We start from the raw sequence: 25,725 nt of genomic DNA on the forward strand, positions 1-25,725 counted from the left end.
TTTTAAGTATTTAGGAGTATGGGTTAAAAAAGGATTATGTTATGGCAGCTAAGGATATGTGGGAAGAGACTAAACCAAAGATAATACAAAAACAGAGAGACTGGAAGTTCTTGTTTTTGATATGGCTAACAAGACGCAAGCAGTGAAAATATTTTAGTTTCCTTAATTTTACATACATGTCATGCATACATATTTTTATCACCCAGAGGAGAAGTTGTGGACAATAATTAATAAAGAGTTGAAGAAGTTTACATGGGAGGGAAGAAGACAAGGGTTAAGTTGGATAAGCTGATCCATCCAAAAGAAAAAAGTAGTTTAGGATTACCTGATTTAAAGGTATATTTAAGAGCTACATTGCTAAGGCTCGTATACATAACACAAGCAGAAAGTTATAATTCGATGCGAAAAGGGATGATGATGAAGCAGGGGGGAATTCAATAAATAAGGGTAGAACAGGATTTTAGTTGCAGATCCCAAAGGAAAATAACAACAGCCATGTAGAGTAGAATATTCATAAAGTAGCAGAAAATATTCTAAGAAGTAAACCAACATGAAAATGGAGAAATGAGATTTTGCTGGTAGGGATGACTGCAAGTAAGGGCACAGGGAATAGGCAAGAGCGGGCTGGAATTTACTGGAGAAAACTGGCAAAGGAACTAAGGTATTGATAAAAAATAATTAGAAAGGGAAATGTAATAGAATGGGATGAGGCAAAGAAGAAATTTATTCTGTAAGCCGGAGGCTGCGTTCCTTACCAGGGATTGATATCAGAGTAGGCAAAGAGAAAGGGACAGGGGTATCCTAAGTCAAAGACTTGCTCTTATAGAGTTCGTAGTTAAATCTAGAACAAAAGCTGCTGTTAAAAAAGGGATAATTAGTAGGGCTTATAAAAAAAATTGCACAATAACTCTAAGAATCAACCAGAGGAGGTTAGAAAGAGAGGTTGGATAAACAGTTTACAAGGGAACATTGAGAGGATATATGCATGACTCCCAAATATGGAATAAAGTATGGAAGGATTTTTATTTGGAAGTATTTGCATTCATATTTTTATACTCCAGGCAGACTCCAAAGAATTTTTCATCAGGTAGATCACAGATCTTGAAGGTGTGACGGAAAAGAAAGAGGTAGCCAGAAATATATGTTCTGGGAGTGTAATGAGTTGGCAGACTAAAAATTCCCTGCAAACTACTCTGTCAGGTTAGGTGAGCAAATTGGTGTAACTAGGGAATGTTTCTTTTGAGCTGGGACAGAGGATCTGAATTATCTAGACATGGGATGGCCTTGTTAAGCTTAGTTCTGCTGGCTGCCAAAAAAAGCAGACACTAGAAAATGCAAATCAAAGTGTTACTCAATGTATATGAAGTATTGTATATTGTAACAGAGATAAAAGAAGTGGAAGCTGGAATGTTTTGAAAAAGGAAGTAGAAAATGTCATAGCAGTAAATGAAAATTTTGGGAAGACTACATGCAGAATAATGTTCAGGAAGACGAGTAGTGAGGTTCAAGAGAAGGCAAGAATTAAACAATTTATGTAATGCTGGACTTATGATAGTTATAAAAATGAACATATGTGATGTATAATGTGTGTAACTGGAAAAATATTGATATGGTTTGTTTTCTTTTCTTTTATACTAATGTATGTTTGCCTATGTCTTAAGTGATAATTTAGAAAAGATGTTAATAAAAAGGAAAGAGATTCCAGAAACAGTTAAGTAATATTTCCACTTTGTCATGCTATGCTAAGACTGTACCAGTGAAGACTACACAAACACAGAAACAGCAGGCCAGAACAGTGAATGGAATGGGGGGAACACTTTACCCATGACATTGGGGACCTGTGTCTTTTCTCAGCTGAGATCGGAAAGTACAGGGAAAACATAAAATGGGTGGGAAGTAGCCATTAAAGAGCAGATGAGATAAATGGATTTATTTTATATTGAAACACATAGATCGCATAAAATTCCTTGTACTACATAATGATAGTTACATTACTAATTATTAATACTGCATCCTGTAGTCTTTTAACAATTATTTTGAAATCTCTGCACTGTGTTCTTGGTTGTTCTGTTGTTATTAAAGGTTGTTTTAATATTATAGTTCTGTAATTAGTGTTATTTTGATGTATAACCACTTTATTTGTTCATAAACAATTTATTATCTCTGTAATTTTGGAGATTGTCTTCCCAGATCTCAGTTGAAATGAGTTATGCCCACTCAGAATTTCCCTCTTAAATATAAATAAATGTAATGAGCACATGCCTCTTCATATTTTCCTGTGTTGTACTCACTCATATTTTCTTTGTATTAGACATGTTTTTCTTCACATACTTCCTGCATTGTAATCACTCATGTTTTCCCTACTTTAGATATGTGCCGCTTCATCATTTTCCTGAGCTGTATTCACTCATATTTCCTCTGTTTTGTAACAGAGTCTCTCTTCCAAAGGGTACTCAATATCATCAAGTTCACATGGGTCTTCATCCAGGCTCTGCTCGATGACCTTATTGGTGCTTTAAATTCACTTTGCAAACATCACCTCGATATTGCCACTGTCTTGAAGATGGAGAGGTGGATTTTGGGAACAGAACTTAGAAAGGTAATTACATAGTGGCAGTTGTTGCTATCAAAGGTAAGCTGCAAGCTTTAATTCTGGTGAATTTGAGCTCTGAATGAAAGACAGTAGCTATGAAGCAAGCTCAATTGACTACCATCAAGAAATACATAATATTGCTGTAAAAATCAACTACGTTAATGGAAAGGACTATAAAAAGGAAATGCAAAACTCCTTTGGGATAAGAAGATAAATGAGATCACACTTTATTTTGGTATAGGCTTTCAATGTTTGACGTATATTTTTCACATATTACCCACTTGCAGTTTTGCTTATTTCCTTTTTAAAATTATTAACTACATAACAGCAGGAATTTTATATTTGTCTGAACAGTTTGGTTATGTTGAGGAGGAAGGTGGTTGATTCAAGGAATGCCACCAGAGAGACAGAAGACATAAAGGTCACTAAAGCTGGACCAGTGTTGTTACAAAATGTATAAACTTTTCATTGACATGAGCCCACCATATATTATTAGTGACCTTATTTGAAACCAGCACTGCTGTAAGCAGAATATGTTGTCAGAATTCCGAGGCACTGTGGGCACTTGTTAAAAAAATTCAACCAAAGGCCATTACTGTTCAAAAACTCAAACAATGATTGTTCACATGTATGTGTTTGCTGTAAATTAAGCATTGTCTATGGGAAGTAGTCCAACTTGAGAATAAAACAAAACTGAGACTAGCAACAGAAAAAAATGTTACAGCTACTATTTTTTCTGTCCTTCTAAGAAAAAAAAACAAAACTCAGTCAGCTGCATATTTTAGAAGAAAATGTCAACGTACTCTGCAAACACAGTAATGCCCTCAAAGCAAACCGTTATATAGCAATTAAAAAATAAAAGTAAAAAAAAATCACTCATGGTACATTAGGATGTAGAAGCATCATAAACTAAGTAAATTGACACATGCAGGCTCCTGAGTCCATTAAAAATAATGGTAATATGTGTACCAGATCTGATGTACTATGCAACACTGGCACATATATTGATGAATACATGCAATGCATCACTAAGCACTCCCCACACACTAAATCTAGAAAGCATGGAAGAGAAATGAGGTTCTGTAATGCAATGGCATTAGAAAATGTAAGAAATGTTTTCTTTAAATAGTCATGGCCTAATGGCAGTATATAACTTTTATCTTTGGGTAATATAGGTGACCCCCATGGCTGGTGTTATAGGCTCATAGGTTTTTACTAAGCTTATGCCCAGAAGGACACCATCAAAAAGTTCAGCCACATCACCCAGTACTGGTGGAAAGCTAACAGTGCTCAGCATTAAATAAACGTTCTCCTCATATTCCTGGTGAAAATTTACAATCACCCATCCAGTCATCCAGATTGCCTTTAAAGGTTGCTAGGGAAGTACTCAGCTTGAGAGGTAAGGGCAGACGTTCCAGAAACAGGATATTCTGTGCTAGGTAGATGCCATGCCATCTTGTGTTGTTGATGTGGTAGCATAGGTTTAGGGTGTTTGCTTTACCACTGGTTCTAACTAGGTGAAGGAGTTTGAAAAGTGCTGGGTCATTCATAGCATGGAAAGCTAAGCAGAAATCACACTTCAACAGTCTGTATGACACTATGTAGTAGAGAGATGGGGCTTTTAGTCTATCAGAATAGCTACGGGTATTGAGACTGGAGAGCTTTTTGGGTGAGGAAGCACTGAGGCCTCTCAAGCTGGTTAGGTGCTTAGCAAGATACATGCCGAAAGGTGCAGTATATTTTATTATGAGTCTAATAAGGGATCATAAATTTGGACCTAGAGGAAATGCCGCAAAGAATAAGCTGTACAAGGTAAAAGTATTTTCTAACCACCACCGAGTCTGTTGTTCACATATGTACACAAGTTCTGCTGATGGCTGTGACAAATTTAAATGGAATGTTATCTATATGGTAAGTAGTGGTGATACTAGATTTATTAAAGGAAACCATGCCACATTCATTTGTGTTGGGGGTAAACCCATAATTATAACACCAAACATTTGCTTGGACTAGCCCTTGCTGGAGAATTTGAGTATCAGAATGATTTGATAACCATCTACAGTCTGCAGTCTTCAACAAACTTGAGTAGAAAAAGTCCCTTGATATCACCTTTTATGTCACAGAAATATATATACCAAAAAGGAGGAGACCCAGGACAGAGAAAATATCCCTGACCCTAACAATTTTGGTACTGTCTGGCAACCAATTCTAAGTCTAGCAAACTATGTATGAGTTAATGCTGAGTTGAAAGAATTTGTCAATACTTCCAACATTAAAGATAGTGTCAAAGGCATTGACAATGTCCATATAGACACTCTGAGCAGTAAGCCCCTTATCCATGGCCTCAGTAACTCTTTCAAAGACCTCAACCAGAATCAGCAGGCATGATCTGTCCTTTGCAAAGCCAAACTGGTGAGTATCCAGGGAATATAATATCACCTTTTTCATTGTTTATTAGTTCAGCCATAATTTGCTCCATAGCCTTGTGAATAATACTAGCGAGACTAATAGGCCTTTAATTCTCAGGGCTAGTAGTGGGACCACTTTTATACAAAGGAACCACACAACTACCATACCTTGGGGGCATAAAGAGGGAAGAGACCCAAGCTTAAGAGTTGATAGGGGTGTTTTGCTAGGTGGGACTTCACACATCTCAACAGACATCCATAGTTATTGGATATTGTCAGAATGCATGGAAGTAGTGTTTTTAATTTTAGAAAGTGCCAAAAAACTTGGTTCAGATTGATCTCAGGAAGGGGGTCACTTGGGTTCACTATCATGGCCAAACCATAATAGTCATGGGTAAATCCAGCATTACCCACACCTGAACATTATGTGATGTTTTGTAAACATATAAGGACAGCCCTAGGAAGTTAGAAGGAAAAGGTGGAGGAGCTACACTTCCAATGGAATGATAAAAGTTCTAATACAGATTTTGGACAGAAGTACTCAGCTCCGTAGGCTGTAGAAACACAGGTGCCAGATGTCAGATGGAAATGTGATATAAACAGATAGGTACAAATAGCTCTCCACCTGCACCTTTCTAACCACAGGGCTGCTATCCATAATCCTAACCCTAATCCTGCATATTACATTACTAAGAACCCTTTCCTTAACAGTGCCACTACACAAGACAAAAGGACACAGAACACACACAACACAAAACATGCACAATGCTGAATCTATCCCCTTACCTAACCATACCATAACTTGCAAACACTTGCATAATCACAACTGTCTTGTGCATCTTCACAACCACCACTTTTTCATTCAAACATTAATTTTCCTGCACACCCCTGCTTACCTACATTGTATACAACTAAATTTGGCTGTATATGGTTCAATCAAATGAGCATTCACTCATTTACGCATTTTCTCTTTTTTACATCCACAGAAACTTTTCCACCAAATGTGTATTCTACCTTCTGAATATAGATATATATGTGTGTGTGTGTGTGTGTGTGTGTGTGTGTGTGTGTGTGTGTGTGTTTGTGTGTATATATATATATATAGATATATATATATATATATATATATATATATATATATATATATATATATATATTTATATAGATGGATATAGATATAGATATGTATATATCTGTGTGTGTCTATGTGTGTGTGTGTGTGTGTGTGTGTGTGTGTGTGTGTGTGTGTGTGTGTATGTATATATATATATATATATATATATGTGTGTGTGTGTGTGTGTGTGGTGTGTGTGTGTGTGTATGTATGTACATATATGTATGTATATATATATATATATATATATATATATATATAGATAGATAGATAGTATCTATTTATTTATTTATTTTTGCACACTTTCATGAATGAGATGCCACAATCTAATACCCTTAAGCAATAAGTAATACATTAAGGGCCTTGAAAGAATCAACATATTCATTTGTATAAAGGACTACCACCATATAAGTGTTTATAACACATTTCTAAAACTGATTAACATTCATAATCTGAATATTCTTGACTTTATCGGCTTTTCTAATTACAATATCCCAGTTATTCTATAGTTCCTGTATAGCCTGCCACTGTGTGGTAGTCAGGTTACAGCTAAAATCCATTTTTGGAAGTAGCAAATTCCTGGTACAGCTACTGTAATTCATAATTTAGATTGTCAAAAAAACATGTAATAACCTCATTCTTAAAGTAGAAGGATACATTACTGGTAAATGAGAGAGACTTTATATGAGTTTTTTGTATGTTTGCCATTGTCAGTATATACTGAGTTACTATGATTGAAAGTCATTTCGTATGGTTTACATGCCAATGGGTCTTGTTTCCATTTGGTAGTTATATAGTGAGGGTAATCTTTATGATTAGTGTAAATTTTTGATATTATGTATTTTGCTTGGTTTACATGGATTGGAGTGCGAGCACTTTTAATAGTTGTGGGTGGCACAACTGAACATCTGCTAAGTGAGATAAAAGGCACACAGCATCTGTGTAAGTGAAAGAGTCATTGAGGCTGTGTTCAGGAGATAGTGAGAGGATCTTATAGGCTATCTGTGATAGAGTCCTCAGAGAAGGCCGGGTTTGAGGCTTCCTGTCAGAATCACAGGTGAAGTGATGACTTCGTCCCTGATGAGAGGCATGCAGCAGTGGTGATGCTCCTCCCATAAGGGTGGCCTTACAACTGACTTGGGTAATTATAGACCTATCAGACCTACAAGCCTCATCTGCTAAGCCATGGAATGTGTTACAACTGACCTCACAAACTGCAATCTCAAGAATCTTATTAAATTTGATATCTAGCATGCATTGTACAAAAGCTAAATGCTTTAAAAATTGGCCCATGTGTCATAAAGTGGATACCAAACCTTCTGAAAGACAGAACCCACATAGTGTGAGTTGCTGGTGTCTCATCAGAAAGTATGAAAGTCAGTATTGATGTCCTTCAGGGTTCAGTGCTGTGACCTCTTTTGTAGTGTTTACTTCTCAGACCTACAAGAGCAGAGTCAAGACCTCTGTTTAATAAAGCTTACAGATGACTGCAAACTGTGGGTTGTTGTTAAGTCACCCTGTGACACACACATCCTCCAAAGTGAACACTCTCTGTAGTAAACACTTGTTGTACTAAAACAGGCTCAAACTAAATGTTAAAGAGTGCAGTATCTTTACTTTCGGTACGCAACCCTTCCCTCATCATACTGTTTAGACAGCACACATTACAAAATGTAAATGTTGTCAGGGACCCTGGTACTTGGGCTGATAACTCCCCTCCGTTTTTACCATCATGTGACAAGTGTCAGGAAATCTTTTTTTTTTTAGCTTAGTTAATTGCCAAGGGAATAGAATCAAGGTAATCACTCTCATGTATTCAGCACTGAATAGACAAATTATTGATTACAATGCCCCCTTTGGGATGTATCACAGTAAACACATCAAACAGTTAGAAAGCCCCCAAAGAGTCCTAACCAAAACGATCAAAGCGCTAAATGTCCATGAGCTACCAAGGTAGACTGGAAGCTCTATTCCTTTAATTGGTGTCTTGTAGAGTTTCGAGGTGCGATCTCTGTCTCCCTTAATGTGCTTTTACAGACCTGATTGCCCTGGACCACCTGTATCTCTACAAATTCAATATCTTCACCAATACTAGAACCAGGAGCCTAAATCTACATCAACAGATAAATGAAGCACAGTGGAGGGACCAGTTTATAACTCAGTACCTCCCAAACTTTTAGAGTAAACTTCCCCTGCATGTTAAGCAGTGTGACTCACTGTCTTCCTTTAAACATAAACTAGATGACTGGATGGGTTTTCACAAATATACTCCAGGAGTGACTGCTATGGCCTTCCTGCAGAAAAAAACGTGCAGCCTGAGGGTGGGTAGTAGAATATGTGAATAGTCACATGATTCCGTGGTTTTGGAATTTCTGTGAATCCGCGATGAGCCAAACAGTGTGAAATAGCAAATCAAGGTTCTTACATATTATCTCTGCAGGACACTAAGAAGTGTATTTATTTATTTATTTATTTAATTGCAATTGTTTCCTGGGAAAGTCAGACTGGGAAGAAGGTCCCTTTTGTGGTGGCCTGGGGAGAAAATCTCCATCACTGTACTTCTAAAAAACATTGATATGATAAATTTTACAATAGCATTACTATTCTAATACAATTGTGGTAGTTTGTTACATACAGCTCTGTCATTCCACAGTTCTAAAAAAATAATTTAATACATTTTACAATCGTAGAGTATGTCAGATAAAATATTTATGATTGTAGTAGCACAGCGGTAGGTTCCATTATTGTAAGTTTCTAAGTCAGTCTTTTCACATAGTTTACATTGGTTTAAAGGTAAAGAAGGTTAAGCAAGCACTTTAGCATTAAAGGCAATGGAGTGTAAAGACAGAATGTAAAGGTAGAGAAGGTCACATTTAAAGTATGGCAGCACAGGTGTCAAAGTAATGTTCAGGAAATAAGGACATGGGGGAATATTAAGTAGTGGGAATTTGCTGTAAGAGTAATGCTCAGGAAATAAGGACATGGGAGAATATTGAGTAGTGGGAATTTGTTGTAAGAGTAATGCTCAGGAAATAATAACATGGGAGAATAGTGAGAAGTAGGAATTAGTTGTAAGATAAGAGTGATGTTCAGGAAATAAGAACATGGGAGAATATTGAGTAGTGGGAATTTGTTGTAAGAGGAATGCTCAGGAAATAATGACATGGAAGAATAGTGAGAGGTAGGAATTAGTTTAAGATAAGAGTGATGTTCAGGAAATAAGGACATGGGAGAATATTGAGTAGTGGGAATTTGTTGTAAAATAAGAGTAATGTTCAGGAAATAAGGACATGGGAGAATAGTGAAAAGTAGGAATTAGTTGTAAGATAAGAGTAATGTTCAGGAAATAAGGACATGGGAGAATATTGAGTAGTGGGAATTTGTTGTAAGATAAGAGTAATGTTCAGGAAATAAGGACATGGGAGAATATTGAGTAGTGGGAATTTGTTGTAAGAGTAATGTTCAGGAAATAATGACATGGGGGAATATTGAGTAGTGGGAATTTGTTGTAAGAGTAGTGCTCAGGAAATAAGGACATGGGAGAATAGCGAGAAGTAGGAATCAGTTTAGGATGTCAGAGGTTGATGTTGATTATCCTGGGGGGAGAAGCAACAGCTCCGTTTGTCACTGAAGCATGATGTTTAAGTAGGACTTGAAGAGTTTGATGTTATTAAACTCATGTAGTGATGCTGCAAGAGAGCTGCAGATTTTAGCTGCATAGCAATGATGTCTTTTACTTATTCGTGCATAATGAGATCTTAGATCTGTGCATAATGAAGTCCTTTAGTCTCTTATAAGTAATGTGACTCTTACTCATTTGCATGTGATGACATTCTCTACTCTCTACATAATGTCATGTACTTACCTGTACATAACGAGGTCTTGTACTTATTTGTACTTAATTAAATGTTTTACCTACTCAAAACATTATGTGGACTTTACTCACATATACATAATGAAGTATTGTATTCACTTGTGCATAATTAGATCTTGTATCATGGTAGAGTGAGTTGCTGTAGTTCGTGTAGATATGTTGCTTCTTAATTAACTATACAGAATTATGTCTTCTACTCTCCTGTACATAATGAGGTTCTTACTCACCTGTATGTAATGAGGTCCTGACATTTGTGGTGCACAGCAGTGTGACACTGTAAATAATAAATGGACACTAAGGGTTAACCCATCTCAGTGTAGTCACATAGTAATTTCAGTGGGTTAACTGCACAGTTCTGTTTTTATTTATGTACTTCTTTGTTTGTTAAGTGGGATAGAACACTAATCTCCATGGGCCCTTTTCAGACTCGGCCAGAGAGCACTGTCTTGTTTAGTGACTTGCTGAGAGTGACACAGTAAGCAAACAGAGCAGAGGAAATCATACCCTGGACTATAGGATAAAGTCCATCAGCAGATCATAGCCTTAATCCTGTGTGCTAACTACTAGACACCATATCTCTCTCCCCTCAGTGGTCATCATTTATTTTTCTTGTTGTGGTGTGACCAAGGATTTCCATTCTGCAAAGGAAATACAGTAACAGATGAATGCTTTTATGTGGGTAGTGATGTCATCTAACCGAGTGCCATCAAAACTGAATGTGAAGTAGATTAACACACAACAAAACAAAGCTTATTGAAAACACTTATAATACAGACCACTGTTGTGCAGCAGAAAAACAAATACAGGAAACAGCCATGAATAGAAGATGTTACTATAATTAGTATTATGTTTTGCTTAGTTAAAGACATGCTTTTCATTGGTTTACTAGCTCATGTGACTGAAGAAATCAGGGCTTTAAAAGCTATAAACTAGCAGTCTGAGTTTGTATAATGTAACATTGCTGCTCTTGAATCTGTCAGAAATGTGTAATGTTCTTCTTTTGGAAGCAGCCATACTGCACAATACTACCAGACTTGGCAGTGAATGTTAGTAGCACCTGATTGGCACTAAGATGTTAAGACAGAGAATGTTATAAGCAGTTGACTGACATGACATTATGTGCCTGTAGCAGTTATGTAGCATAACAAAAGGTGTTAGCAGCAACTGAGTTAGAAGCCATGGTTTGCTAGTAGCAACTGATTGACATGACATTATGTGTTACTAGCAGTTGTAAGACTTCACATTAGTAACAGCTGAGCAATACAGAAGTTGATATTAATAGCAGCTGTGTAACGCAGCAGTGTACATTAATGGCAGTTAAATGACATGGCAGTGGATATTAGCCTGGTAGTCTAGGTGCATCTGTTGCAATATCTTTCCCTACAGGGATAACGTACCACTGTACCCTTCCAGTCAGAACAGTGGGCAGTAAGAAGACATGGCAGTAACACAATTCATCATTTGTCAGAGAGGTTTCATCAGTTAGAGAACACATCCTGCCTTCAGCGATGACTTCCCGTGGGGAGGGCTATGAGATGAGACTAAACCTCCATAAAAGGATTAAGAGCAGTACAGACCCAAGGTATATGAGATAGGTAGAGAAGAAATGCATTTCTGTTAGGTACATGTCAGTGCTCCTTGCAATCAAAAATGTATTAGGCTATCTTCTTTTGGATGTGCTACTGTTTCAGTTACTGCATTTTTAATTTCAGGGAAAAGTTGCTTCCCAAGACAGTATACGCCAGTTTTATAATGTGCGACTCAACAAGCAAATGACTGAGTCAGGCTACAGTGAAGGAGATATAGTGGACAGCATTAAAGGCACTCCAGTCCGTGGTACACTCTCAACCTACCAGATGTTCCACAGCCTTGAATCAAAACTGTCCCAAGACAGTAATGTATCCAGGTATGTTTAAATCTTTATCAGTGTCAAGTTATTCCTTAGCACAGAAAGCAGCAGTTAATTTTCATAGTGTATATGTGTGTATGTGTACATATATATATATATATATATATATATATATATATATATATATATATATATATCATTATACCTGTATATATGTGCGGGGTTTGATTGAGAGGGAAGTGAATAAAGTAATTATCACAATTATGTATTCCAATATGCTGCTCCTAGACAGTACATTGCTTCTAGACAAGCTATAGTGACCTTCTGTACAAACCTCTGAGGTTTGATTTTAAGGGTAGTTAATGAAATAATGACAACACTCTATGTCAGGCCAGGTTTAGATGATGTGAGGCCTATGGCAGCAATGTGAAGATGAAGCCCCCCCAACAAAAGTTTGTGAAAGTCCCCTTACACAGCTGGGAGCATAGGAACTGTCAAGCCCCCAGACAATCTAAGAGTCTAGATGCTCTGTGGTACATTTTTTGCCTTATTTTTGAAAGGTAATTACTCAATAACCTTCAATAACATTTTTTACTTCTATCCATAAGAGTTTTCTGACTCTTTGCTAATATTGTGTGCATCAACAGATAAAACTGGTATTACGAGCATGTACACACACACACACACACACACACACACATATATATATATATATATATATATATATATATATATATATATATATATATATATTGGCTCTGCTCCTGACAAACCAAGTCTATCTTTAAGATGTATACATGCACACATGTACACAAACACACACACTAACACAGATGAACACACAAACATGTCACTCATACTGCACATTTGCTTACAAGCAAATTCACCTATGCCATGTCTTTGAGGGGCTGATATAAACCAGATGGCCTGAATAAGACCCACTCAGAGACATGGAGGACATGAAGACTCCACACAGAAGAGGGTACAGCCAAGAACCCAACCACAAACCAAGTGTTCTAAGATGGCAACACTACTCTCTACTGCATTATGCCAATAATCAGTGGTTTTGATATACATCCTATCCAGATCTCCAAAGAGAGTCACTTTCTCTGTGAAGTGCTGAGGTTCAAATGTAATGGAAAGTAAAAAAACATTATGGACAAATTGTTACTGTTTTTATCACTGCAACAGCCAACCCCCGACCCCATATACGCACATATATATGCATATGTCATAGCAATAATAATTTTACATAGATTTCAGCAAATACAATATACTGCATTACACTACCCCTGCCAAGCCAGATGAATCATTTTTTAATGTAATTACACGCAACAGCACTAGTATCACCTTTATCCATGTGCGCCTTTACCCATCAGCCACTTTATTGATTGTGTACACCTCCAATGTCTGATTGGGATTTACAAAAAATGGCCCCAGTAAAGTATTTCAACTTACTTTATGCAAACACACAATAGTTCTGTAAAAGTAAATTAATAAATATTTAACTTGATCACGATAGCTGGGTCAGACACTTTTGTTTACAGATAGCTGTCCCCTCACCATACCCAGCAATTAAAGGCATTTTATTAACAGTGGTCACGTTGTGTGACTTCAGTCCTATATAGCTTGCAAGAAAAACACACAGTTATGAGGGGCAGACATAATTCACAATTTCATAGCTCAAGCATCAGGGATAAAGCCAAAAATCATGGGAGACAAAGGCCTAAAATCAGGGGAAGATTTTGCTGTTATATATTTAAAATGTTGATATAATAAACACGTTTGTATTAGCATGCATTTTCTAAAGGATATGAAGTAAAAACTCAAACATCTCTTATTATTTATTGAATGCAGTCCTCACTGATTTGCTAGATAAACAGAAATTTCATAACGAACAGTCCAAAATGTAAGAGGCAAAATCAGGGACTTGCAACCAAAATATGAGGCAAAATAATTAGAGAGAGTGAAAGAGAGAGAGAGAGAGAGAGAGAGAGTGAGAGTGAAATAGAGAGATTGGTGCAATGAATACAGCTGCCAAGACTGACAGGTAAATTGAATGAAATAATTCCTCTGTGGATGTTCTGTAGAGAGTATATGTAGTTTCAAGATAACTCTTCTTTGTTTTGAAAAGAGTATTTGAAATAAAGATTGTCACTAAACTAAAAAAAGATCAAAATGTGCCTTTAGAATCCATAAACTGAGCACCTTAAAATCTAGTGCCTTCTGCAAACTGAAATATAATGAATCATGTATTTCTATAAATTTAAACTACTGTGTGCTTTTTAGAAGATTTTTGTGCACAGGTTTTCTTTGTTTGCCTGTCAATGTTAAAAAATGATTCTCTGCTATGGAAAATACAGCTTTTGTTTCTTTGCATTGAAAATTTTTATGGCCATTGATCAGACTACTTTGACTTAATACATTCAGATTCCTATTTCCACCCTACTGCTATAGTTTCATTTTAGTTTATTTTTTTATTCTGAAGTTCTCCATTTTTCCCCATGCATAGTGCTTTTCATTTCATGTTAGCTTGCCTAATACTTCCTTCATGTTGTACAATGGGTGCCAAAAGAGTTTTTTCTTAACAACTATCTGAATGACATACAAATTCCAATATGTATTCAGTTCAGACATCTTCTAAATGCAGCCTTGTTTATAAAAGAAAAATAAAACCTAGTGGCACATGCCAACCTGATTCCCCAGTTAGTGATGAATGTTTGACCAAGAACACTAGTGTGGTATAATGACTGAGAGCACTAGTGGGGTAAACTGCCTGGGAAGACTAGTGGGGTATACTGACCGAGAACACTAGTGGGGTATACTGACAGTCGTATCACTGAAGGAATTCCATGTTGAAGTTCTAAGCTATATGTTCAGCAAATGTAATGGTAGCAGTGTAACTAGCATACAATGGACAGCTACGCACCCTAGAACCTAATCTTATTTTCTGTATTAAGTCTAGATGAAAATAATGAAACTCAAAGGCAAAATGCCAGACAGGCAATGATAATCCCACTAGCAAAAGTATTTATAATGGTATTTGCGCTACAAGAGAAGTCAGTATCACTCACAGTATAACAGCTGTTTGTGTTTACCAAGTAAATCTGACAGGGCAGATGGTTTGTTTCAGTTGAGGCTCAGGGAGAAAAGTTCCAGAAAAATACAACATATAGAAACATAAACAATAAATACATAATAGTTGTTTCAAATTGTTAATAAGCAAAATAAGTAAGCAATAAATATAAATGTTTCAAGATAAAACATTTTTAAAAGTCTCATGAGCAATAGTTCTGTTTACAGTCATGTATCTATATAACAAGTTTCAACTGAAAACTAGTTTTGTTGACTATTTGTCTCGTAAGTGAAAAAGGTAGATTAGACTGGAGGGTAAGTAATATTTTGGTTTATATATATATATATAGATCAAAAGTATTATTTGAGAAGTAATGGAGGTGAAAGAGATATAATGGAGACAGAGGGTTAAAGTGAGTGGAGAGGATAATAGAAACCTTAGAAGAGAGAGACAGACTTAATGGAAGTAGAAAACTTAAAGGAGGAGGCGATAAATGGTAAATAGCAAGGAAGCTTAAATAATACTGAGAAAAATTCAAGAAGATATTGCTATTATTAGCTCTACTTGTATGAATTACATTAAGGATAGGTAGGTATTGATAAACATATTTTTTCTGCAAGTTTGAAGCATTGTGAAGGTCACAAATGTCCTGAGGAAAAAGTTGACTTAGCCATTCATGTTCACTAGTAGAGTGCAATATACTTTCACCATTGCAACCCATAAACATATTAAAAAGCAAACACAAAGCCTCTTAAATGGCATTGAAAGAATATAGTTATATAGCTGTTACCTGTTAAGGTAGCTTCTTTTCTTGTCCAAAATTAAACCAAAACCATCCCTAAAGACAGTGCAGAGAGGAGCAGCATGCAGATCTGAATGCTCACACTGACTCCATTTTGCCCCACTTAACACCAGTCATATTGTTTCCCACCAAAGCCAGTGTTATTCTATCTGTACTAGCCTTTCCATACATAAAAATCAAATGAACCTTTAATAACCATATACTTAGAATCGTAGGAGCATAGGAGGTTACTAGGCTAATGGTACCAGGTCCCTTACAAACCTAGCCAATTCAACCCATGCTCCCAAGGGTGTCTGGTTCAAGCAGACACTAAAATCAGCACCTAATTGCCCCTATCCAAGAGGGACATAGGTGGAACCCCTGGAGTGAATTTCCTGTTACCCATCCAATTGTCCAAATTGCGCTTAAAATGGGCCAACAAGGGGCTTTATTTAACATGAATAGGAAGCTTGTTCCAAAGGTGGAGTAACCTCTGTGAGACAAAGCTGTTGTTCCAGCAGGTTCTGTTAATGTCACATATCAGGTTAAGGTCCTTGAGCAAGTGATCCATGTGCCATTTGACTTGCAAATGTGCAGCATTTCCATTAAAACTGGGTCAGAGATTGCTCTATATGCAAGGCACAGGTCACCTCTAAGCAGTCTGTACAACACAGAGTAAAGTGACAATGATTTTAGTCTGTCCGCATAAGACAGATCTTGAAGACCCTGAATTTTCTTTGTCAGGAACCTTTGTGGTCTCTCCATTTGCTGCAGGTGTTTGGAACAGAACATACTAAAGTGAGTGCTGTACTCTTATTATTGGCCTGATGAAGGAAGAGTACAGGGGGGTTATAACCTCATTTTTTCTGGAGTCAATAACCTTATTTATGAGATGAGCAATATAAAATGCCCTTCATACCACTGTGGAGACATGGTGTTCAAAGTTAAGGTTGCTGTCAACTTATGTGCCCAGATCTCTCACCACTAACTCTGAGCTTAGGATATTGCTATTGATGTGGTAGTTTGCAGGAAAATCATCCTTGCTGAAGGTGATGATAGTGCATTTTTTGCATTAAGTTTAAGACCACGACTTTGGCACCAGTCATTAGTCTGCGTAAGACCTTCTTGCAGGATGTTGACATCGCTAGGGGTTTCAATGATTGCTCCCAGTTTGCAGTCATCAGCAAACTTTGTCAGCCACAGTCCTTTAGTTTTAGTCTGCACTTTGGAGAAGTAGATTCCAAACAGTAGGGGTCCCAGAACCGATTCCTGTGGAACACCACTGGTTATGGGTCTGCTGGAGCAGGTGGAGTCCCCTATTTTGACCGTATGAGTTCTATCAGTGAGCCAGTTTGCACCCCACCTGACAGTATATGGGTTGATACCCAGCTGGGTGAGTTTATCAATGGTGCCTGAGTGAGGGATTGTGTGAAAAGCCTTGGCTAAGTCTAGGTAGGCCGTTTGCACAGATTTGCCCTCATCTAGGGCTTTGCTGATTGTCTGGAAGACGTCCACCAAGTTTAACATGCAAATCTCCCCTTGACAAAGCCAAACTGGGTGGGTAATAAGGTCCATGATGATTCATTCCATGGCCTTGCAGATAAGGCTGGTCAGGTTAATGGGTCTATAGTTCCTGGGGCCTGTGGATGCACCCCCTTTCTGCAAATGGATGACGGTAGCTGTTTTCCATTCCACTGGGACAAAGCCAGTGCTTAGGCTTTGATTGAAAAGCATGCTGTGCTCAATGGTGATGATAATTCCTGTTTTAGCCCATGAAGAGCACAGTCCGGGTTGTTGTCTGGTCCCACAGAGGCTGTTTTTGGCCATGGGGAGGGCATTTTAGACCTGCTCCTCAGAGATACCAGGCAGGGATAGGTGTAATTCCAAACTGTTTGACCACCTACCTAACCTTCTCACATGTTACAACCAATTACGTTAAAGTAACTAATTAGTCACTACAGTCATAACAAGCAGCAGCAACCTAACCCTCTAATCCATTCATAATCTCCAACTAACTCTCTCCATAATCCAAAAATCTCACAACAAATACATTGTTTCTTGCAGTTTTACTTACTTGTTGTTCCTCTCTCCTAAGAATTTTGAGCAGTCCTTCAAAGTCAAAGACCTAACATTGCAAACACATCTGATGTCATTGGTGTTGCTGAGTCACTGGCACAGGCTGATGATGTGATAGCTGCTAATGGGTCAAGCAACAGTAAACTAATCATATTTTAAAGATGCTACTCCCAATTTTGTGGCAACCTGTTCATTTAAGGCTTAATTCAGTATTTCCTTGCAATTATCGGGCAGCTGTGAGTGTGTCTTACCCTAACCCCCCCCCCCCCCCCAGTCACTCTGCAGATTGCATGCACTCACACTCGACAAATTCTCTAGAAGTAAAGCAACCAGAAAAGCAATTCATTTAACTGAGCCACCAGTACCACTGACCAAGGAGTAACAGCATGGCTCCTGAAATGCGATTTACTGATCAGGATCAGCTGACAAGGAACTGATCCTCACAGTACAATCATGTTCCAGAAGCCATGCTGCCAAGCGACAAAAAAGAAAAAAGAAAAAGTTGTTTGGCAAGGAAATAGAATGTACTGACAACAGTGATACTGTTGAGAGCTGAGTGATAAAGAGGGAACTTTAGCTTCCTAGCACCCCCAGTAAACCTTGCCACTGAAGCTTGTGACAGTGGCCTTCATTAACACATGTGTGGTAGCATATATGTGCATGGGAAAGGTATAGAACAACTCTGCAGTGATGTAGGTGCTCACATCAGCCAACCAGGGAAGGGGGAAGGGTTAAGGCTTATTAGAGACTCACCAATAATCCATGTTAATGAGGGCTTCCAAGGTAATGCCCACTATCAGGCAGGGAAAAGTGTGAGTAGAGGAGGCTAAGGCAAGAGGATGACTGGGGACAGGAGTACACCTCTGTGGGTCTCTTGGGCTACTATGTGGATGGGGTTTGAAAGGCTGATGACCCACAAAGAGAAATAGCACAAACAAGCTTTTATTCCTGCCTGGATGACCATTTCCTGCATTCAGCTCTTTCACAGAATCCGAGAAAGTGTGTTACTGATAGGGAAAAAATGGACTGAGATTCATAAAAAGGCAGGCTAATGGTCAGCAAGTGGATAGGTAAAAAGAATAAAAAATGGTCAAAAGTTCTCCTTCTCCTAATGTCGCACTGATTTTGGAGCTGATGTCAATCCTGCCTCAAGCTGAGGCTTTTCAAATTCAAGTGGAATTTGAACTCATGGCAATCACACCCATATCATATAACCTTTTATGCTTCCTCTGCATCTTTATACAGTAAATTATTAAGAAATATATGCTGTTTATTTCTCTGTAATTCCAATTAACATTCAAAAAGCAACTTTACTGATGCCTTATTCTGACAGGCGGGAGGTAATTTATGAAGTACCTTCAGATTCTTTCTGTTTTGGTAACAGAATGGAAAGGGTTACATACCATGCTGAAGTGGCAACTATTGTGTCTTTCTAGGTCCCATTTATTGGCTATTCCCATTTCTCTGAAGTTTGAACTACACTGGGTTGGGGATGATTTTAGCAGTGCAACCTTCCTTATGGTCTATAGACTTTGAGTACGTTATGGTTACTTACATGAAGTCCTGCTTCCCAAAGCAGGATAAACTAATGAGGTTTTTTGCATTGCTGGCCTTCTTTACAATCCATTTAAGGTATGATAATTGAAAATAATCCTTCTTTGCAAGTATTCACTCCTGACGTCAAAACGAATGTTTGTGACACCAAAACATTTCAGCATGATAGCATATTGTTGTTAAATTTGTTAGTACAAATGAATCTCGAATGCTGGACTTTCTGTTAATGACACAGCTTTCTGGCATGTAAAACAAATATGATTAAGACTTTTAAAACAATTTTGCAGGAGGTATGGTATGGTTTTCTTTAACATGAACATTAACTTACTGCTGGACTAAACTATACAGCAAGAACTTTATTATCCCTCATTGGCTGTACTCATAATATTCAAAATATACTAGCATACCTCAGTGCACAACTATCTACTCTGTTTATGTACAAATTCTGCATTGTGCATTACTTATCCAAAGAAAATTTTAAATTATAGTAGTGTTAAAAACAAAATATTGTTGTAAGAAAGCTAGGTAAAAACTATGCTTTGTAGAAATATTTCTGGTTCATTAAAAAACTGTGTTTCAGACGTTTAGAGTGGAATAATATTGGCATACCCTGAATTGTCCAAAATGTCACTGTCTGTTCTTTGTAAAAGCTGTTGCTTTTTGGCAAATCATTGAGAAATGAAGTCACCAAATAATGACAGCTATATGAGTTTCAGTCTTCATATCCTTCAGAAAATGCATGCTAATGCAAAGCCTATTACCACATCAACTTTATAAATTTATAAGAGCAATATTTAAAATTTGTCATTGATTTAGAGCATTTGCCCCCTCCAATTATTTTTATTTTTTGTCCAGAATTCTTGCACTATGAGGTTGAGAGTTGCGGATATTGCTACCAGTTTTCATTAAATAAAGATAGGGGAAACCAGCTGTACAGGAACAAATGCAGCATAGAAATTACCAAACAAGACTATGACTAAGACAATAACTTCTTATGTAAGATCCATGTCAAAGATCACGTTGCATTCTTATTAAAAACAGGAAAATAAGAGACACGCTGGTATTGCTTGTTTAAGCCATGGTTTATTAAGTTAAAACAAGGGATGAGAGCTTTTACTCATCAGAGCTTCATCAAAATCTAAGTTATGTATAGCAATAACAAGTAATATATACTTTTATATTTTCCATACAAAAAAAATATAAATTACAATAAAAGCTTTAATCCAAAAGCACCTAAACAGATCACATTCAGTGACAGTGGTTGTAATAGAGGTACATACATAGTTTGTTCTTTATTGTGATGGATGCTGTTTTCTCCTTATCCAAGTAGTTTACGTTATCAGTTTGTATTAACTAATGCATCAGTGTACAGAAATACGGTTGCTGCACAACTGAGTTGTTGTTTACTAGCATAAGTTTTCTCATTTTATCATCATGTGACAGTTGCAACACAGAAGTCATAACACTTGGTTCAAGAGAAACAATTGATGAAGATATAGATGACCAGGTCATCCCCAAAGTCAAAGACCACCTGAAAAAGAGACTGCTTCGTATGGAGAATATTGATTTGTCATCATTTGAAAGCTCCGTTGGAATTTCAAGGTAAAACGGCATTTTTTTTTTTTACTTTACCTACTTACCATTACTTTTTAAGGACTATCACCCACCTTATAAATTGGTGAAAACAGAGCCATAAGTAAAAGTCTTTATAAACAACCATTTTGTACAGTGCTAATTTAAAAAAGCAATGAAAATGAATAGAGACACGTGGTTAAATGTGTCAGGACCTGGCATATAAGTTTATGATAGCCCTACTGATGACAGACAAAGCCTGCGAATGAGTTAGATCATAGGAAGAAGAGCAGTACAGAAGGCTGAACAGTTGTGCATGTGATGTGTGACCTGTTATAGGAGTAATGTTCATCACAATGAACACATCTGACTGTGTAGAGAGGTTATTAACATATCTTGACAACACGCAGATATCAGACTGCCAGCCTAACATGATATCATGACACAGACTTTCAGGCTACGTGAAAAAAAGTGTCACTACTTGGTAAAGCATTCACTTTATTCCATGCAACAATTTCTAACTGCTGTCTACTTGTAAAACAAACAGAATATTTTTAGACTAAATTAAAAGCTAGCCTGACTAGCAGTTTTTGGCTTCTGACTGCTGTAAAACTGACAGAAGCTTTTTCGGCTTTATTAAAAGTAATCATGATTACAGCAATTTCTGGTTACACCTGCTGCAAAACTAAAAGAAGCTTTTTAGACTAAAATTAAAAGTAACCTTATTTCTACTATGTTATCCTTGTATGACTAATGATTTTTTTTTGTATTTTCCCAGTCTACACATGAAAATGTTCTGTCTGGATTAATATTCTGCTCTGGTTACCAAATGAAAAATCAGATAAATTAAGTAAAATAAATTAATAGCAAGCCAAACTGCAGGAGATTAAATGAGGAAAGGGGGATACCAGGATAATTAGATTATTATAAAAGGTGACAACAGCACTTTGGTTCAGTGTCTGGGCAAATAATTAAAGAATGCATGTTATTAGAGAATCAAACAACCTGGCAGAATTATCAACTTGTTAAATTAAATTGCTAGTGAAAAGTAAAAGTGAGAAAAACTATAAAAAACTCAGAGGGAGCCTGAAAGAAGTGTGGTAGAGTAGAGCTGGGAAAAACGGATGATAATGGCAGCAAAAAGAGAAAACTATTTAGTCATTATAGAGTGAAAGACTGACCACATTCATTCTGAGAATTTCAAAATACGTGGGTCCCTTTTTGACTACATATAGAAAAATAAAAGAAGGCTGTAGAAAACAGATGTTTAACCAGGCATTCAGAGGAAATTGTACATAATGCATTTTGCTGAACAGGAGATTAAAGAATTTATGTATCCCTTGCTGATCAGGTAAGTCCCATTAGGCCAAAGGCCTCCTTTCAGGGGATACCCAACGTGACATTTATATGAATGGGGGATGTTTGACCATGGCATCTGGAGAACTTCCCCTACTCTTTTCAGTACGTGCCATGGAATATTTTAGATCCCCCTGTCCTGAACTACCACCAACTCAAGCAGATTGGACCTCAGTTTAACATGCCATCTAAAGGATGACACACTCAAGAGTGCAGGGATGGTAGGGTGGGAGGATACACAAGACCACCAGGGCCTAAGTCATACATACTGGAACAGCAATAAAATATTATTGGGGTTTGGAGGGAATCACTGAAGGGTACAGGTACAGGGATTGTAGTGTGTGTGTGTGTGCATGTGTGTGTGTGTGTGTGTGTGTGTGTGTGTGTGTGTGTGTGTGTGTGTGATTGTGTATATTTGTGTGAGAGTGACTGGAGAGGGAGACTCCGCTGCCTAAACAAGCAGGGTACTACTGAGATGTGCAGATCATCCGTGATCAGTAGTACATGTGAATTGGATAGCATGTTCCTGAGTCACTAATGAGCACATTTTGCTGGAAGGGAAAAGGGTAAAAATATGTATATAGTCAATATGTTATTTTTTTTTTCTGGGAGGAGGAGAGACGGAAGGAGGGAGGGATTTTTATTTATTTATTTTTTTAAGAGATCAGGTGCATTTGAGATAACAGAGAAAGCTATATAAAGGGACTCAAAAAAATAATAAAAATAAGACTATTCATGTGAGATAATAACAGAGAAAGTTATATAAAGGGACACAAAAAATAAAAACAGACTATAAAGGACCAGATTGTAACAAATCATCTAAGTTAAGTAAATTAAAATATAATCTTTACAATGTGACAGTTTGATTTATTGTTCTGGATTATCAATGGGCATGTTGATAAGAAAAAAACAAGACAGCGAACTGACCACTATTTACAATAGGAAAGCACAAGTAATAAAGTTACAGGAAACACAGCTGAATCACATAGAAAATGAAATGTTTGTAGAGAAAAGTGATAAAGAGAGTGTCTTTGCTGGAAAAGAAGGCAAATGAAAGAATGGGTTTTAATTTTAATTAAAAAGAGCATAGGAATATAGATTGAGAGACAAATGAATGACAGCAGGGAAGATTTTATAGTGGTGAAAGGTTGTTGGCAGGTAGTAAGAATTACAATGGCTGCACTATGTATTCCACCAAAAGTGATGAAACAATATATAAAGAATATTATGGGAGAAAGTGTAGCTTTTCATCAAGGATGTATGTCAATAGCAGGAGACTGAAAGACTATAGGAAATAAGAAAAATGTCTATGGAGGACCACGATACCATAGAATACTGGTTGAGGCTAGGTATGTAGAGACTGCTGTCTGAAGTACAAATGATTATGGAATCATCTGCATATTTGATTAGTGTACTTTGCTGGAAAGAGGTATGTAAATTATTTATTATTTATGAAGACATTAAAGAGCAGAGCATCAAGGATGGATCCTTGAGGGATACCAATGTTGATGGGTAAGTAAGGAAAAATGGAACCCTGCCATTTTACTTGTCTGCCTGTTTGACAGGTAGCTGGTGAACCACTGGAGAGAGTGGAATGATAATCCAAGAATAGAAAGTTGATCTAGAAGTTTGTTATGTGATATTATGTCAAAAGCCTTAGAGGGGTCCAGACGTACAGAGGAGACAAGTTTGCCTGAGTCTCTAGCTTTGTTTACAGTGTCCAAGAAGGATATTAGGGCAGTTGTAGTTGTCTATCAATAAGAGAAATTAGCATTTAAGAATGTCACTATTATGCCATGCAATGTGAAACTGAAACTCTTTACTTAACTATCCCTGGGATAGAAGTGAGAATAAGGGGCTTGTAGCTCTCTGTCTCTTTCATGGGTCCACCTTAGTGCAAGGATTACATTCCCCAAGCTGATGAGCTGGGGCAGCAGTGTGGTTATTAAGGAGTGACTACACAGCATTGGCAGTGGCTCATCAAGCAATCCTAGTAACTACCCCCATCCCCCAACAGGCAGCTCACCCACTCCTTGTATTGTATCACCCCACTATTGTTCCTTCTTTATTTTCAGTCCTATTGTTTTATACACCATTTGTACCTATTTATATCTGCCCCTCAACTTTCCACCCAGTTTTTGCATATAATACAGGAAGTAATAAAGGAGCCATTATGGTTCATGTGCACATTGGATGTTAAAACTTTTATACACAAATATTCATCGGGGGTTGGGGGAGTTGATGCTGTGGAATACTGGTTGAAGAGCGCAAACCTGTATGAGCCAGAGTTTAATATATTTTTATTTTGTTTAAATGATTATGTTAATTAATATATTTTTTTTATTATAAAGTTATTGTTTTCTACAGGACCAAGGAAAAATGTTGTGAATATTGGCTCTAGGTGTTGGCCACTGTCGATGTGACACCCCAACACCATGTACAAAATGGGGAAAGGGGGTTGATGATGATGTCAGTGGTTATAATGTGGACTACATTAAACAAATTATTAACAACCACTGACATATTTTCATGGCTAATAAAGAACTGCCAGAGTTTTTACCTTTGAATTTATTTACACATACAGAAAAGCAAAAACAATAAGACAGCATTATAAAAAGATACGAAAAGAAGCTTACATACAAACGGTATTAAATGGCACTATACCTATGAGAACAGGTCCTTGTGGAAATTATTCTTTCTACAAGGTAATGAACAAAGAATTTTCTTCAAAAATACTGATGGATTTATCAAATTACACACCTGACGAGGTGAGCAGGTAATTTACATGACATTTTGCTCTTGTTTGTATAGGAAAGACTTCAAAAAAGTAAAAAAAAACATGAGTGTCAGAACATTTAAGTGATATAAGGCTTAAGAAAGAGTTTAATAGTTTATACAAACACATTTTAAAACACAAATCATCCAAGTTTTTCCTTAATGACACAGCTAAATTAATATTAAAAGGTGGAAATAATAACAGTAGGAACATTAATTTAGTCCAAGACTGAATGAGAATTTATAATATGTATTTTTTGTTTACATAATTATTTATGATTTCTAACTAGAACTTTGTGTGTGTGTGTGTGTGTGTGTGTGTGTGTGTGTGTGTGTGTGTGTGTGTGTGTGTGAGTGTGTGTGTTAAATTTTACACTTTATTCAGCCGCTTTTACTGTAATTGTGTTCTTCCTACTTTATTACCTAATTTTTGCTGTGTGCTCTTAAGTGTTCAAGTGCTTTTATTCTGCTGCATTTATTACTGCTTGTTAGTAGCCTGATTAAATTTATCTGCTATTCTAAGCATCTTAGTTTTGGTTTTAGCACTGCTTCAGGCCAGTTATTTTACAGTTAAGAAGGTTTTTGTAGTCTAAACTCTTGTGGACAAACCCTTATCAAAACCCTCTCTCCATAAGCCCGCCCAGATATTCAGAACACTGTGTGGACAATTCCAATCAGTTTCTCCTGCCAGCCTAGT

General features: G+C 37.0%; 1 protein-coding gene across 1 annotated transcript in view; it reads left to right on the plus strand.

Annotated features, from left to right (window-relative positions):
• Positions 1–25,725, plus strand: part of LOC122816231 (piezo-type mechanosensitive ion channel component 2-like) — a 1,381,906-nt gene that overhangs the window by 974,073 nt on the left and 382,108 nt on the right. Inside the window, exons 34-36 of the mRNA XM_044088974.1 lie at positions 2,433–2,599; positions 11,702–11,895; positions 20,769–20,927. Of these exons, the coding sequence (XP_043944909.1) occupies positions 2,433–2,599; positions 11,702–11,895; positions 20,769–20,927 (520 nt within the window). The remainder of the gene's footprint in view (positions 1–2,432; positions 2,600–11,701; positions 11,896–20,768; positions 20,928–25,725) is intronic.

Source organism: Protopterus annectens, chromosome 12.part0 (assembly GCF_019279795.1).
Source record: "Protopterus annectens isolate FY-2018-M chromosome 12.part0, PAN1.0, whole genome shotgun sequence".
Classification (NCBI taxonomy): Eukaryota; Metazoa; Chordata; order Ceratodontiformes; family Protopteridae; genus Protopterus; species Protopterus annectens.